General features: G+C 50.4%; 2 protein-coding genes across 7 annotated transcripts; both read right to left on the bottom strand.

The window, feature by feature from the left end:
• Positions 1-50: 50 nt before the first annotated feature.
• Positions 51-3,665, bottom strand: LOC126581774 (lysoplasmalogenase-like protein TMEM86A). Its single transcript, XM_050245656.1, has 8 exons — positions 3,475-3,665; positions 3,016-3,402; positions 2,575-2,717; positions 2,103-2,257; positions 1,799-1,989; positions 1,575-1,690; positions 1,387-1,488; positions 51-371 (listed from the first exon to the last, which is right to left on the bottom strand). Exons 3-8 carry the CDS (start codon positions 2,599-2,601, stop codon positions 267-269), a joined length of 696 nt encoding a protein of 231 aa, XP_050101613.1. The 5' UTR covers positions 2,602-2,717; positions 3,016-3,402; positions 3,475-3,665; the 3' UTR covers positions 51-266.
• A 532-nt stretch (positions 3,666-4,197) lies between these two features.
• LOC126578738 (mitogen-activated protein kinase kinase kinase 15) lies at positions 4,198-13,898 on the bottom strand. 6 transcript variants are annotated; one of them, XM_050241733.1, is made up of 8 exons: positions 13,769-13,898; positions 12,080-12,801; positions 7,687-10,408; positions 7,359-7,607; positions 6,623-6,793; positions 6,321-6,426; positions 4,898-6,243; positions 4,198-4,803 (listed from the first exon to the last, which is right to left on the bottom strand). In XM_050241733.1, exons 2-8 carry the CDS (start codon positions 12,090-12,092, stop codon positions 4,605-4,607), a joined length of 4,806 nt encoding a protein of 1,601 aa, XP_050097690.1. In that variant the 5' UTR covers positions 12,093-12,801; positions 13,769-13,898; the 3' UTR covers positions 4,198-4,604. The 6 variants fall into 6 exon arrangements, with proteins under 6 accessions (XP_050097690.1, XP_050097605.1, XP_050097960.1 ...); XM_050241648.1 differs by having other exon boundaries at positions 13,651-13,882; XM_050242003.1 differs by having other exon boundaries at positions 12,084-12,801; positions 13,651-13,882.
• Positions 13,899-15,828: the final 1,930 nt, after the last annotated feature.

Raw genomic sequence — 15,828 nt, 5'->3', positions numbered from 1 at the left:
CGCGTAATTAAATTGTTTGAGTCGTTGAGCAAACAGCGGGTCAACATATATTACCTATGCAGTCTATTTATTTGCCTTTCAAAAAACGGAAAAATATACAAAACAATCCATCTCTAAGAGGGAGAGAGAGAAAGGGTTTCGTTTCAAATAGCGGGAAGATGCAGAATCACAGATTTTGTATTCAATGCATTGACTACAGGGGCGTGGGCGGGGGGTGGTATTGAAGACAATAACGATCTCTGCCACTGTCCTTCACAACCGTCTGCCTATTGCGCCTTCGCTTTGGTGTTCTTCGAGGTGCCGATTGTTCCATCGGTTATGCTGAGCGTGATACCGAGCTGGGCAGCATAGTAAGTTAGCATGATGTAGGTCTGGAAAGAGAAATGCACGAAAGCAAAATGCATGAACAGTGATGTAGTCGATGGGTAAAACAAGCCCTCAGCCCGGAAGAAACGCAAATGGCGAATGGCTACACCAAAGCAGAAGAAGCATCAGCTGCGCCGAACTTTCCCCCACCCCGAAATTCCCGGAATGGATCTGGGTCGGAATCGGTCATCGCCAGCCCCGAAGGCGTCTTTCTGTACTTGAATGTTCAAGATCAACGATCAACGTATACCTGGCCTGGGCTCTACTAAACAACAGCCGCGGGAGGCAGGCCAGTAGCAGGTAGGCCACGAAAACGTAAACAAAGTAGTAAGCTAAAACAAAACAATCAACGACTTCGCTGCAAATAGCGTACCAAAGCAGAAGACACAGTCACTGCTGCGCCGCACTTGCCCCCCTCCAAGTCTCAATTCCCGGAATGGAGAGGCACCAGCGCCGATGGCGTCTCGCTTTACTGTAAAGGTCTCGATCGACGTTTAATTGTTTGGGGAATTCCCTCATCATGTGACCATGGCTCTACTAGACGGGAGCCCAGCAGCGCAGGTAGACTGCGAAAACGTAAACAAAGTAGTAAGCTAAAACAAAACAATCAACGACTACGCTGCGAATAGCGTACCAAAGCAGAAGACACAGTCACTGCGGCGCCGGGCTTTCCCCTCCCCGAAATTCCCGGAATCGATCTGGCTCGGAGACGACTCGGGCTCGGAATCGGTCATCGCCAGCCACCATGGCTAGCAGTGGGACGGTGGCGCTAAAGCCAAATCAAAACAATAAACAACTACGGCGAATGGCTGTACCAAAGCAGTGGGAACGCAGTCACTGCTGCACCAGACTTGCCCCCTCCCGCCAAGTCGTCAATTCCCGGAATCGATTCACGGCTCCGAATCGAAATTGACTCCGTTTTTGTTTTTCTTCTGCCGGTGTGGAATCGGAGTGTAATCGTCGGTGCAATTCCGACCGTGCGCCCATCACTAAATGCATTGCAGCCGGCTCGATACCTACCTGGGCAGCACTAATGGGGGTAAAGAATTTGTCGAACGCGATTATGCCGTCGGATATAACGAACAGCACGCTGCAGACACCACACAACACCTGCAGTTTATGCTGTGCGGGAGAAAGAGAAGAAATGTCGAATAGTTAAATGAATATACGGGCAGCTGCCCGCGGGGCCAGCGTACACGCAGACTCACATTTCGCGTTTGAATCCTAGCCAGCGCTCGCCAGCACATCGTCAGTAGCAGGACTGCGTAGATTGGAAGACATACTTTGATCACTGAGTTTAGGTTGGCGAAAAACACGGAAGTGGCTAAGGGAATGAAGTGTAAAGAGAGAGAGAGAGAGAGAGAAAATATAGACAGGGATTGCAGGGCAAGATCGTTGCTGTGCAAGGAGGCGGGGGGGAGCTACCACTAACCGAGCACTCCGCCAGCGTACAGCACTACGCCGACTGCTGGCCGCAGTGGCTGGAAACCGAATGCGTTGACGTAGCAGATCTGCGCCACACCGAACGCCCCCATGCCGGCCTCGAACAGGTTGTAATTGAGCAGCAGGTCGCCCCACGACGAACAGAACAGCCCCAGCAGAATCATTCGCTTGTAACGTCGTCTGTAAAGCAGCAGAAGAGCAGAAGAAAAAAAAACAAAACAAAAAGGTCAAACGTAAACGCAAATCATCTCCCGTGGCTGGTTTCAGCTAAACGGTTTGTGCTGGTGGCTTACGCTTGTTTCGCCTGTAGATCGGTTAGTGCCCCGAAGAACAGCAGGCTCACGATCGGCATACATTTCAGCACGGTCGATGGCGTTGTGCCGCGTTCCGTGTGCTCGATCAGTACAAAGTACAGTGCCGTCGTCACGATGAACGGTATCAACGTTTCCTGCAATTACCAGCCAGTTAATCATCGTGAATGTAGCTTGAGAATAGTTTCGAACTAGTATGAGGGTCGTGCTAGGATATTTCTTGAAGCGCGAGCCAACAACAGAGTGCCGATCTCATTGCGATGTGCCCAAGAGAGCGTCCTAGCACCGAAACACGGGCTCACAGGCAGTCGGGAACGGGGGGGGGTGGGCACTGGTTCGCGTGTGTTACGGTTCGTGTACGTTATCTTATCCACGCGACTAAAGTCGTTGATTAGGTCCAGCCAGGATTAAGCACCGATTAGATATTGATTCCGGGCGTACCGGTTTAACGTACATGTTTCACGGGACTGCTCCGAGCCATGATTGTTGCTACGCGTCACAGGAACTTGCAACAATTAAAACTTGGTTCAACTTGGGTCCTGTATGTCGTCTAGCTGTCCCACGGCTCGTTTACCTCCTTCAAATGGCAGTTACCGGCTAGAACGGGAGAAGGAGAGGAAAAGATGCATTAAGATGATGCCGCCGTACGTATTTTGCTTCAAATTAGAGTGCATCGTCGAGTCGAGTTGACTGATAAATTGCGGTCTGCGCTACGTTGACCGTTGTTGCTGATTAGTTGAAATCAGCACAACGCGGCACACAATTTGCCGGAAGCAATCCCACAGCACTACACCCAGTGATCAGCTGGTGATAACTTACAGGGAAATAAACCCCAAAACAAGTAGCCTAACTCTCTAAATGAACTCGCTACCGAGGGCAAGGCGCTTCCACTGACCTGTGAAGTGATCCTAGTGTGTACACTGTTGAGCAACCGATCCTACTCGGCACGGGTTTTGATACTGTGCCGACGGGGTCCCGACCTGCGCGACCTGCTGGTCCGTTGTCCACCCCAGAGATAGGAGCCGCGCGACGTCGTCGTATGTTGTGGGCACGCACACCAACCCGACCAGAGATCACCAGAGACCGACTACCATCGGAACTCGCTCTGTGCGCTGCGTTTGCGAAGGGGATACTGTTCGTTTCCACCTCATGCTTCGACCGATATGTTTCAACAACAAATACGAGATGATAAGCACAGTAGCCCGTCGTTCGAGACCGCTTGCAGCATGTTTTTTTGGGGGGATGATGACAGGCGCGGCTTGCAGTTTCTGTTCCTAGAGGACTATTCCACCACAGTAATTTATCACTTATTTCCTTAATTGCTCTCCAAGCCTGTTGCACTGTCCGGGTTTACCTTGTCACAAACGAGAACGACAGTGGGAGTGCAGTCACAGCGTACAGCAATTTTTGACTCGCAAGCAAGCAGTTTTTGACCTTGAACCCCGAGATCAAAACAACGAATCAAAACACCACAGCGAGAAGAGGAAGAGAAGAAGGGAAAGCCAGACACACAGAACCCACACGCTTTGCCCACGCGCACGTACGAAAAATTCGAGCAAGACTAAATTAGGAGAATACGGGCGGGGAAAAGAAAATGTATCTCCTTCAATCGAGCTCTCAGTACTCTCTCTCTCTCTCTCTTCTGGTCAGCTCTCGTCTCTCTCTGTCTGCCATGTTTCTCGTTCGCTTCCTATATGGCTATGCACGTCTCTTGCACACTCGCGTAATCTTACCACCATACACCCCCTATCCTGAAAATCCCTTCTAGGGCAATATGGGTGTCATTTCCAATGCTTTTGGGGTCTCTAAATTGATTGGCTACATCAAAGCGCAGTTTACTCCATTCTTTCACCTTCCGCTTTAGGGCTTTCATTATGATAGAGCACTATTTCAAATAAAATGTTTCAACTCGAGTTTGAGCTGTATTTGAATCTACTAAAACTCAAGCTGATAGACATGTTAAGTGCTACAAATGATAAATCGGAAAAATCAACTAGTCTAGACTAGTTTGCAATCGGGAAAATCAACTAGTATCGGAATATACACTATTAACTGCCACAGCGAGGGGTTTTTTTTATGGGAAAAGTATTGCTCGGTTTATTTATTCGCTCTTCACTGGATACTCTGTAGCTATTTCCAACGATTCGTAAATAGTGGCGCTCTCCTCTACATCATCTGGCGCGATCTTTTTAAAAGCCGCAAAACAAAAAAAAAAGGCACACGGATTATTGCGCGATTTTTAACTAACAAATCAGAAAAAGGGATACACAGGACGGGTAGGCAACCCACGCGGTTTGTGCAACGGGAGGCGAGGGTTTTATAGATCTAACGCTCGTTTTTCTCTTCTTCTTTTTTGCTGTTGTCTCTTCCACCTCCTGCAAGCTTATGGCACACTCAAACAAAAAAAAAAACACACACAGCTGTTGCAATTGTACGATCGAAATTGGCGCCACAACAATTCGGGCCTGCAACAGAGCCTGTCCGTTAGTGAAAGTCTTCATCCTCCTCGCGGTATGAGTATCGTTGCGGGTCGTGCGTGCCGCTGGCCGGCTGGTGATTGTTTTCGTCGATCGCATTGTTGTGCCGGCAGTTGTGGTCGCGGGCGTTGGTGGCTGTTGGTCGATGGTGTTGCTGTTGCCGGTGCGCCTTTAGCGCACTCCAGATCCGTAGCTGTTCTCCCATTCTAAAAAAGACGGCAGCAGAGTTGTGAAGAAGTGTGTTTAGTGATAGTAGTTTTTAATTTCCCGAGGCACAGCAACAGCGGCTGCCGGCCCTACCTCAACCCTAGCCGGCACAGATCGTCCCGTTCGAGATCGTACAGGAAATCCCGGAAGCGGAAACCTTCGCGCAATATCCGTTGGCGGCTGACGGTGCTCTCGATGCCCTGCTGCTGCAGCCAGCTGTCGAGCAGGGCTCGATCGGGCTCCTCGTTCCGGCGCTCTTTCTTCTTATCCTCCTCGTTCCGCTCTTTGTCGGGCATGTCGACAGTCGCTTCGTCCGCTTGGTTGCCAGCGAACGGGCGCTTGGTGCCGTGGTGCCGTTCGTCCCGCTCGATCCCCCGCTCGATCAGTGCGACCAGCTGGTCGCTAAGGCAGCGCGTGAACGCACCGTTGTCGAGCAGCGCCCGGAACGTGGCTTCGTACGCTCGCTGAGATTCTAGAATGCATTCCTTCAGTCTTGTTATTTCCGCACGCAGCTCCGCATTTCGTTTGGCACCCCGGTGCGGCACCCCGGTGGTGGTAATGATGGTGGTGGAGCTGGCGGAACCGACTAGCCCGGTGGTCCCGTTGCGGTACGCTCGGTGAACATTTCGCCCGCCACGATATCCTTCCTCCTGTTCGTCCCCCTCGTCCTCGTCCTCCTCCTCCTCGTCATCCTCCTCCTCATCGTCCTCCTCGTCATCGTCACAGTGGCGCAGCGTCACACAATCGTGCTCATCCCGTGCATAATGGCGCCGCGAGTCCCGCACTACCGCTAGCGGGCGGGCCCGGGTAACTGTTCGGTTCACTGGCGCCTGTCCCCCACCAGTACCAGTACCAGTACCAGTGCCACCACCTGCACCACCAGTAACGCCCGCGCAACCCGTTTCCTCGTTCTCGTACTCATCCTCGTCATCGTTCGGTGTTTGGCCGGCAAGATTTGCACCGAGCTCCGGCGACAGTATCATAATGCCCGCCTGTACCGCACTCTTGACCAGATTGTCCAGCGCAAACATCCAGTGCGGTTTAATGTTGTGCGACCGCAACACCGTGTTGACCGCATCCTGGAACGAGTACAGCGCCAGGTGCAGATGGTCGATGGCGGTAGAGTCGAAATCGAGCCGCTCCTTCAGCTGGCCGATCGCTTGCTCGAGCGCTTCCTTGCGCTGCTCCGCAATGTACCGGCGCAACGCGTTCAGCAGCGTTTCGAGGTGACCGCGCGTTATCACAACTTTCTCCTTCCGGTCCGACTCGATCTTGTCCAGCCACACCTCGCAGATCTTGTTCACATCGTGGTACAGCACCTTGTCCAGCGTCGTGCGTCGTTGCGAGTCCTTCTTTAGCAAGTAAAACCCGTCGCTCTCGCTCGCCTCACCGACGGCACCGAGCGGTGACTTGCTGGTCGTCGACGAAGTTAGCTCCACCTCCAGGGAACATAGCATAGAAGCATTGGATCATTAGGTTTTTAAATATCAGTCCAGGTGGGACCAGGAAAACTTACCTCCGGTGAGAGCAGTACGCCAGACGAGCTGCGACGATTCAGGTGAAAGGTGGTAGGAGTTTGCTCCGCCGATTCAATCTCCAGCGACGGTGTTTCGGCTAGGTTGCTGCCAATGATAATGGGGGAAAAGGGGGGGAAAAAGCTTCAGTTATCACAAAGAGTTAATTCACTCTTTAATTAAGAATAATTCTTTCTTCTTTAAGAAGCTCAATTGCACACTCGCGCTTGAACACTTGAATGAATGAATGAATGATTGATTGATCGCATGTGGTAGTGTCACGGCGCAGGACGCGGCCACTTACCCGATACTGTTCCCAACACCTCCACCACCACCACCACCACCAGCAGCACTCTGTTTGGGCATTTTGATCGGTGTTAGCTGAGACAGCTGTCTGTTCCGAGATCGAACCGAGGCCGGCCTCGGTGCAGTCGGACTGGTTATGGTCGCTGCCGTTGAATAGAATGCCGTGGAACTTGCAGCAGGAACAGGCAGCAGCAGCAGCAGCAGCAGCAGCAGCAGATGATGATGATGATGGCCAGAGAGATGCCGGTTGGTGAATTCGTGTACCGACAGAAACCGCAAGACGCATTTGTTTTGGCATTTGTGTGTAGAGTGAGTGTGTACGTCATGTTTGTTTTTTTTTAATGTATTGCAGGACGCATTGAAACAGATCAAGCCATAACAAAACAAATTAAAACACCCACGAGAAAAAAAAGAAGAACAACATCGAAGACAATCGAACAGCAGGAGCAGGTGGCAACGAAGGAAACGACATAGAACGAAAGAGAAAATAAAGATAAAATATTCATAATTACTTAAGCAGAACTTGAAGTGTAATGGTTTGGAAACAAAAAAAAAAAAAAGAAGCTATTCTAACAAGCACAAGCACATGTTAGTAAAAACAAGGATGTAAGCGAATAGTTCACTAAGCGTACGCCACAGCGCATTGTGTTTCGGCTTTCGGCCGAAAACTTGTCGAAAAGCAGACAAAAGCGTCGCGCAAACAAACAAACAACTGAAAAATCGCAAACACTCACTTGCTGTCCGATCCGATCGTCGGTGTGTGGCCGGCTACCGCCGTGCCCTGCTGCGACGACGACGACGACGTGGTGTGCGGTTTCGTCACGTGCCGATCGGCCGGCATACTAACGCTGCGGGCAAACTCATAGCCCGACGCACCGGTAATCGATGGGACACCGCCGCCAGCACCGCCTGCCCCCGATACACCACCGATAATTCCGCTCGCACTGCTGCTACTGATCGATGGGCGCATCTTCTTGTTCATGCTGCAACACGGAAAGACGGGAGTTTGTGAGTTTTTTCGCTGTTGAAAATAATGAGCCCGGTCGGTGTCGCAGTACTCACTCGCACAGGAACGGATCATCCAGTAATCCGGCGGCGGTCGCCCGCAGATCCACGTTCACCTCGAAGCACCGGAGAATGAAGCGCTTGGCACGCTCGGACAGCTCCGGCGGGATGGTTGGGTGCGTCTTATAGAAACCCACCTTAAACATGGCCGCCTGCGGGCAACCGAGCTCGATGAACGGTGGTTTACCGGTCGCCATCTCCACGACGGTGCACCCGAACGACCAGATGTCGGCCGCCGGGCCGTACCCCCGCACACCCTGATCGATCACCTCCGGTGCCATGTACTGGAGCGTACCGGTGAACGTTTCCGTCACCGGGTTAATACCGGCCAGCCGTTTCGAGGTGCCAAAGTCGGAAATCTTCACCACACCGCTGTACGTGTTCACCAGCACATTATCACCCTTGATGTCCCGGTGGACAATCTTCTGATCGTGCAGATACTTCAGCCCTTCAAGGATCTGTGGCGAGTAGAACGCGATCGCCGTCTCCTTCAGTGGGCCCCACTTGGAGCGGAGCAGCGCCGACAGCGAACCGCCCGGGACCTGCTCCATGAAGATTTTGAAAAAGTTATCCTCCGACTTGGAACCCCAGTACTGGACGATGTTCCGGTGCCGGAGCTGCGAGTGTAGCTTAATCTCTTCGTGTAGCGGCTGCACATCGTGCGTGTTACGTTCGGGCACTTCCTTCACGGCGATCTTTACCTGCGTTGTTAGATCACGGGCCGCATACACCGTCCCGTACGTGCCCTTGCCGAGAATGATGCGCCGCCCGTGGTCATCCGTTTCGTACTCGTACTTCAGCTCGTCCGCCGTTGTTTCCGCGGACGACAGATCGATAAAGCCCGACCCCTGGTCAGCGGTCATCTGCAGGATAAGATCGTAAAACGTTTGCCGGCACTGCACCGAGGGGAAAAACATCTGAAAATCGTCCGAGTTCTGCTGCACGTACAGGTAAGCGCACCGTTCGTCCCGCTTGTACAGACTGACCGATTTGATTTGATTCGCTTGAAAGTTGAAATCGTGCAGCTTCAGGCACGTACCCTTGGCGTGCTGTAGGCAAATGTTGGAAATGTCGATCGACTTCTGCTCCGCATCCATGTGGATCGCCACATAGCTCGGCATGTACACCTTCTGGGGTTCCAGTATGAGAATCGGAAACCGTACCGTGCTCGTTGGTTCCGGTGCCGTTGCTTCCATGAAAAATTCCATCCAAAATTGGAAAATTTGCTGCTCGATCGGAAGGCCCGTGCCGGCATCCTCCGTGCGCTTGCGTGCCCGATCGATCAGCGTAATGTTACCGATGGTCGACTTGAGGTACCATTTCGGGGGCCGCAACATAAACATACACTCCGCTGCCTGGATCGCTTTGGCGTAGTTTTCCGCCAGTACCGAAATCTCGAAAAATGTAGCCACATTCCAGTAGTCCCGGATCTGGGCCAGTGAACCTTTCTTCCCGATCAAGTTGTTCAGCTTCATCGTGATGTACTGGAGCTCGGTGTCGGCGAAATCTTTCCCATCGATCACGAGCAGCGTCGCCAGGTTGATGCCGGCGAACTCGTTCGGTTGCACCTCGAACGACTTCCGGTACCAGATGATCGCGTTCCGCAGGCTCTCCTGGTCGGTGTGGTTCGACTCGACGAACATGTCCTTGTAGATCCGGCCGTACAAACACAGCATATCCGGGAAGTGGTTTTCCTTTTTCTCCAACGCTTTCGTACAGGTACGCAGTGCCCGCTCCCGGTCCCCCTCGCGGTTGCGACGGTTCAGCGCAAACGCGTACAGGTAGTGCATGTGGCCGGTGTTGATGTAGTTCTGCTTGTTCGGAATTGTCTGCAGATCGTCGACCAGCTGCACCATCGCATCGTAATCCTGGACGTCCCGCAACGACAGCATGTACGTTTGGACGATCTCCTTCGAGAGGACGTGCGGATCGTCGAGCCGTTTGCGCATGTTGCGCAGCATCCGCTGCAGCTCCTCCACATTGCCCGCGTGCTGATCGCGCAAGCCCCGCAAATCCGCTAGAAACTTTTCGCGCAAATGGGCCTTCGATTGAATTTCCACGTCCTGGAATAGTTTGCGCAGTGCGGCCAGTAGCGTGATCGGTTGCGCACTTGCTTGTGGTTGCGGTTGCGGCTGTTGCGGTTGCGGCTGTTGCTGTTGACCTTGCGTGCCCGGCCCGATCGCTGGCTCATCGCTAACACCCTTGAGCGGGCTCGTCACCAACACGGCACTGTCGTGCAACCGGTACGACACGAACTGGTAGTTACCGCAGGAGATTTTCATCCGCAACGTCGCCTCGTTGTGTGTATCGTTGTAGATGACAATGTTTTCGTTCATCTCGAAGCTCTCGCGCACCCCGAGCTGGTAGCAAAGGGTGCTCTGTTGCGTTTGCACGCTTAAATCCACCACGACAACGTCGGCGTTGTAGAAGGCTTCGAGCGTTTTGAGGTCACCGTAGTCCAGCACCTCGAACAGGAGCAGCTGCAGGTTGGCACCGGCTTGGCTACACGCCTGGCGCACCTCCTCCAGTGCCGCTTTCCGGTGGCTAAGAAAGGCACTGTGCTCACAGTCAATCACCACCGCAATGTCCATCCGGGGCCGCTGTTGGTGTACGGCACCACCGTGGGCTATCGCGTTCCCCACGACCGGTATTGTGCTCGGTGTATCACTTAAGTTAGACATGCTGCCGCCGGTTTTGCTGTTGCTCACTCCATGAGTATCTGTTGGAATAGAGGGGGCAGGCGATATAAGATTCGTCCTGTGATTGTCACTTCGGCAACCGATTACAGTATTTTTCTTTTTCGTGTTCATTCGGTGGTCAACATTTTCGTTCACTTACGCTTCATCTGGCAAACACGTGAGCCTAAGGGACTTGACACCGAAAATTGAACTAATTGATTCCGTTCCTGACACTCAAAGCGAGTGGATATTCACCAACAGAACGCCATCAACAGTGGACCCACTGATTATGCGTCACCTATCTGCCTGGTTTGTGTGTGTGTGTTCGTAGGCCTGGCGCTAGATTCCCCCCTTTTCGGCCGTGGTGCGTCACTGGCTCCAATGCGCAGTCCGGCACGGACGGTGGTTATCTCGTTACTGGGCAACACTCGCGCACTGGTGCAAACTGTAAGCGGCGGAACGCGCTTTGCTCGAATCATGGCTAAACTGTTGACAAAACATTCGGCGTGCATATCAGTGCCAAGGATTGATTGCAATCATGCATCTATTTCCACCAACCGCAACAGCACTTCGTAGAACAAGCGATCGGTCACGGGCGGAACGAAAGTGCCGGCTGGACGTTAATTATACAGCACACAGAACCAGTTTTCTTCAAAAACGCGTGCACTACTCTACCCTCAAGGGAGGGAGGGTTGCAATAATTGCCTTTAATCACTGCTGCAACAGCTGCAGCACCTAGCACCATTAATTTACGCGTTCGGTCACGCGCTGTGACTGCCACGGGGTGCTTCCAGGGTAACGAAAGCAAGACAGCAAACGCCACTGGCCAACCACCAACGTGATCGTCTCGACGTCGAAAGAGGACAGAAATATGAGCCACCGGCGCCACAAACAACATAAAAAGTTAATGAAGCTGCGACCAAGGTCTAAGGAGCTGCAGACGTGTTATCGCGTGCAAAATGACACCAAAAACAAAAAAAAAACGTTTTGTGTAAATGTGGTAGCCGGCTTCGAGTAAGATACAAAAGCGTATTGTGGTATTGCGGATGGTTTTATCCGATTCCTAACTAGATCGGGAAATGATTCTCGGATGATGAAAACGCTGTGTGGTCGCCTATCAGGAAGTGTTCTATTTTAAACGTTGAATAACTCTGTCATTTTTTAGCTGATTTTAAAAAATAAACCCGTTTAATTTCGGTTATTCTATGCCATTTATTGTGCTATACTCAAAATATGATTCTCGATCAAATCGACCGCCTTCATTCGCGCATACAGAAAGGGGCCCTTTTTCGGGCATTTTGCATTGTACTTGACAACATTTAGGGAGTTTTTTTGGCAATTTCAACTCTAATATTTGCTCTAAGTTGTTTAATAACCTTCAAGTTGTTTGCAAAAACCTTATTGTTCAAATAGAACTACAGAAAAAAAGCCAGCAGCGTCAAATCCGACGATCGCAGCTTTCACTATTGATTGATTTTTTTTCATAATAAAGTGTGACAATTTCAGTCCGCTCTTTTAATGGGAAATAAACTATTTCTAAAATGGCATGGACTGAAGCTTCAGAAACTGTCCCATTTGTCAAAATCGATTGAAAAATGACAGAGTTATTCAACGTTTAAAATAGGATACTTCCCGATAGGCGTATGCTGCCCAAGGCTTTTGCCGGTTTTCGAAAACGGGTGAACACAATTTTTGTAAACTCCGACACTTACCAACCTCTTCCATTCTGTGCCTGCGTCGTGGTGATGTTATTCTTCACCGCCGGCACAGGGCGCCTGTGGCAAGTGTGGCCTCGGTGGTATTTTTCGTTGATTCTATCGTTCGTTTGTTTTCGCTGCTACTGTCGCTACTGCATCGGTCGGGACGCGTCGAGGGGAGGGGGCAGATTCGCTGTTCACATGATTCGGTGCCTCGCACTTCGGGAACAAACTCCCGCAACCGCACTGTGTCTCTTGGACTCGCGCACTCGTCCGTTGAAATAGGGGGGGGGTGTTTTTTTTTGTTTTGTTTTTTTGTTCTATCAAGCTTCTACGCCAAGAGTTATTCGTTTACGATCAATCCGAGCCGACAGAATGGGGTTTTTTTTTTGCGAACGCCGTCTACTCCACTGATGTTGGACAACAGGGAACAACGGCGAACGACACATACACACAAACCCACAGCTAGTGGCGACGGGTGGCTGCGTGCTCAACATCCATCAGCGTGCGTGGGTGCTAGCGCGGCGACCGAAGACGGTGGGGGGAGGTAACCGAACGTGACCGCGTTCGCTCGTGCGATCTCGATCGATCGACGGATGTGTATGTGTCGGTGTGGGTGCGGGTGTTGCGACACGATTCGTTCTGCGATCAATTCTTCCGGGATTGCTACCGCGCCGTGCTCGATGCTCGACTCGTTCGGTTTTTTGTCGCGACGGCTGCCAGATGCTAGCGTCTGCCTAAAAGCAGTAAAAAAAAAACGCATGTAATTAGACACGCCAAGCATTGTTTATATAAATATGAGGGAAAACATAAGTGGCGAGCGGTGACCGGGGAGATCAAGTGAACGGTTTTGGTTCTTTCGTAGCTTCATTCTTTTTTTTCATCCGGCATGGCATCCAGACGATGCGGCTGATGTCACTCGCCTGTGCCGCTCGGGAAAAGAGCTCGATGGGCACCAAAATAACTTTCAATACAGCTAGCATAAAGCGGGGGGGTTTAATGTTCTCTTGAACGATCGCATCGCATCAACAATACAAGTACCAGGTAACCGCCACCAGCAAAGGAGCAAGGATACGCGCGTGCACCCGTTCGTGACTACCTGTGATGGCGTCCCCTCCCCCCGCTCGTTAGCACTGCACTCTGAATCCTTCTCTCGCGCCTGATCTAGCCGATCATGCAGCCTCACTTGGCGCACGCAAGGAGGCCTCTAGAGTGGCACAAACAAACACATTGACGCAACGGATGGTGGGTTATGTCACAGGCCGGGAAGGTCAGCCGGGCACCGGGATTGTTGTTGGTTGATCTGCCGTAGGGTGGTTGTTCGAGGAGGTTGTGTTCTTGATTGTCGCATTGATATTGTGATTGTGATTCCTTCCGTCTCTCTCTCTCTCTCTCTCTCTCTCTCTCGCGCGCGCGTTCCGCTCCACCGGAAACGCCACAGCAGGCCTAATAGTCAAGGTCAGGGTGGCTGCCAAACCAAGCCAAACGACAGACCACCAGTGGCTGCATCGCATACACGCCAGTGAACAGAAGAAAAACAAAAAAAAGAAACATTCTACCCTCCGGTATGCTTCGCCTTGGGTTACCTTCTCGGTCGAATCCTTTCTGGGAAAGCGAGAGATAAATGAACGCACTCAGTGTGGTGGATCGCGAATTCGATACAACATTGAAAAACAATTTAGTTGCCCGCCTGCCCTGACTCACAACGTGAACTCCTGACTGCTCGGCACACCAGCGATCGGGTACAGCACGGTACGATAACAAAATCCATGCCTCCCAGGAAGCACACACGACTGTCCTGCAACTATAGCTGTTCTTCAACTCTCCACAAGAGCTGTCGCGAAAGTGTCCACACAGTGGATGCGAATCGTACGGTACCGAGAGGAACAAAGCAGGATGGTTAAAATTAAAACATTTGCTAGCACGCCATGTGGGTGGCGTTTTTTTTTTTGACGAAAAAGCCTTGCTGCTCACACCGAGATTACCAGCATTCTCATACCACAGTACCTTATCGAATGATCGTAAATAGTTTAATCTATACACAGATTGTAATAACTACCGCGATTTGAGCACATTCATGTACAAAAAAAAAATGGCAAAATCGAGGCACTGGTTTGTTTGCCTATAATCTCCTACGGCCGGTTCAGAAAACGCCATACAATCTGTAAATTTCCACCGATTCGAAAACAAAACCCTTCCTTCAAGCTCGAATCGAAAGCTCCTCAAAATATAGCTCCTCATTTAAAGTGTGACCACCTCCATATAATATGGTTTGATACAGACGGGTTTTAGAGCGCTTGCGCCAGAACCGCTCGTGGACGAGGAGGCAGCTTCACGCCGAACCACGTGCCGTTCGGGAAACGCACGATCCGCATCCAGTGTGTGGACCCGTTTAGGCGTTCCACATCAATGCTGTGCTATGCTGCATGGGTTGCGATCACCGCTCTCCGAAAAGGAAATACATGTATTTATTTGGTGTTTTTTAAATTAATTGTTCAATGAAGGACCCCGGGGAAAAATCGGTAAAACTGTAGATCTGTTTCCGTGAGATCCTCGCGTTAAGGGGGCTTTGATGTATAATTTTGTTTTGTGACACGTATCTTTAACATGTTTCCCCGAATGCTGATCCTTTCAAGAACATTGTGTAAAAGTTTTGGATCAATCGAAGCAAAACTGACAAAGTTAAGGACTTTTGAAAATAGGCGATTCAGACAAGGCTCCATGCGAGTCGGAGCCCATCCAGTACCGTAAAACCTACTGCAGTGATTGAATTGAAATTTTTAACACACAATCTGTACACTGTTTGCCAGGTAGTCCTGTCAAGATTTTATGAAAATTGTTAATACTTTTTTTAAACAAATCTTTCAAAATCGTGTTTTTGAGTAAAGTGAAGAAAAAGGATCACATTTTCATCTTCAAACTGCTACCAAAATGTGAAAAATAGGAAATTCAACAAAAACTTGACGGGACTACCTAGATAAACTTATAATCTTTCCAACGAGTATCCTTTTGTATGTTTCTGATAACCCATCACGCAGCTACGATGGGCATCGCGAAAAAGTACCTTTCCGCAAACGCACCTTCATAAATGTGATGCCATGGTTGAAGTTTTGATTCAATCTGCCCCAAAATAGCACCAAATATTCTTCAAAAGTTGTTGTTTAATATGCCATTTATTTGAAAAAATAAAGTTTAATGATTACGTCACAAAAAATCGTCAAATATATTATCCTTTTTATTTGGCCAGAAATTACCAGTGTGGGATTGCGCCGCAATCAATAAAGAAAGACCAAACTTTGAACGAAACGAAAAGGCTAGTAACTTACTTTGGTGAATTTAAAGGAGCTGCGAATTCGTTTTGAGAGTTCAAATTGAAAAGAAAATATCGCATCTCTCTCGCAGAAAGGATACGGAACGCACACAAAATAATTCGTACAAGAAGATGAACATAAAGCGACGTGGCGTAAATCGCTAATACATCCCCCGTCCCCTGCTGTGATTCATTATTCTTTTCAGATCGCCCCTCCCCCCACCGACACTGATTGCCGACAATGGCACGCGGCACCAAGCGATGCAACCACCAATCAAGATGATTATCGCAATGCACAAAGTGCACAGTGGGATCAATTTAAACCAATTTAAGGCAACATCGATCCGGGAATGCGGTGCAGGAATAAAAAGCAAAAATGCAATCACGCGGGGTTGGGAGGAAAGGCCTTTTTTTATTTTATTTCGTCGTCCATTTCCATTGTGCCGAGTTGTAT

This window comes from Anopheles aquasalis, chromosome X (genome assembly GCF_943734665.1).
Source record: "Anopheles aquasalis chromosome X, idAnoAquaMG_Q_19, whole genome shotgun sequence".
Classification (NCBI taxonomy): domain Eukaryota; kingdom Metazoa; phylum Arthropoda; class Insecta; order Diptera; family Culicidae; genus Anopheles; species Anopheles aquasalis.
The sequence above is the reverse complement of the archived record's forward strand: the minus strand, read 5'-3'. Positions and strand labels throughout refer to the sequence as shown.

Excerpts from the sequence above, each read along its gene's own strand:
- LOC126581774 (XM_050245656.1), bottom strand. The coding sequence starts at position 2,601 with ATGGCTCGGAGCAGTCCCGTGAAACAT. Across the intron at positions 2,258-2,574 it reads GGAGCAGTCCCGTGAAACAT|GAAACGTTGATACCGTTCAT; the intron begins GTACGTTAAACC and ends TGGTAATTGCAG. Across the intron at positions 1,990-2,102 it reads GATCTACAGGCGAAACAAGC|ACGACGTTACAAGCGAATGA; the intron begins GTAAGCCACCAG and ends GCTGCTTTACAG.
- LOC126578738 (XM_050241733.1), bottom strand. Across the intron at positions 6,794-7,358 it reads ACGATCGGATCGGACAGCAA|TTCCACGGCATTCTATTCAA; the intron begins GTGAGTGTTTGC and ends TCCTGCTGCAAG. Across the intron at positions 6,427-6,622 it reads GGTGTTGGGAACAGTATCGG|CAACCTAGCCGAAACACCGT; the intron begins GTAAGTGGCCGC and ends TATCATTGGCAG.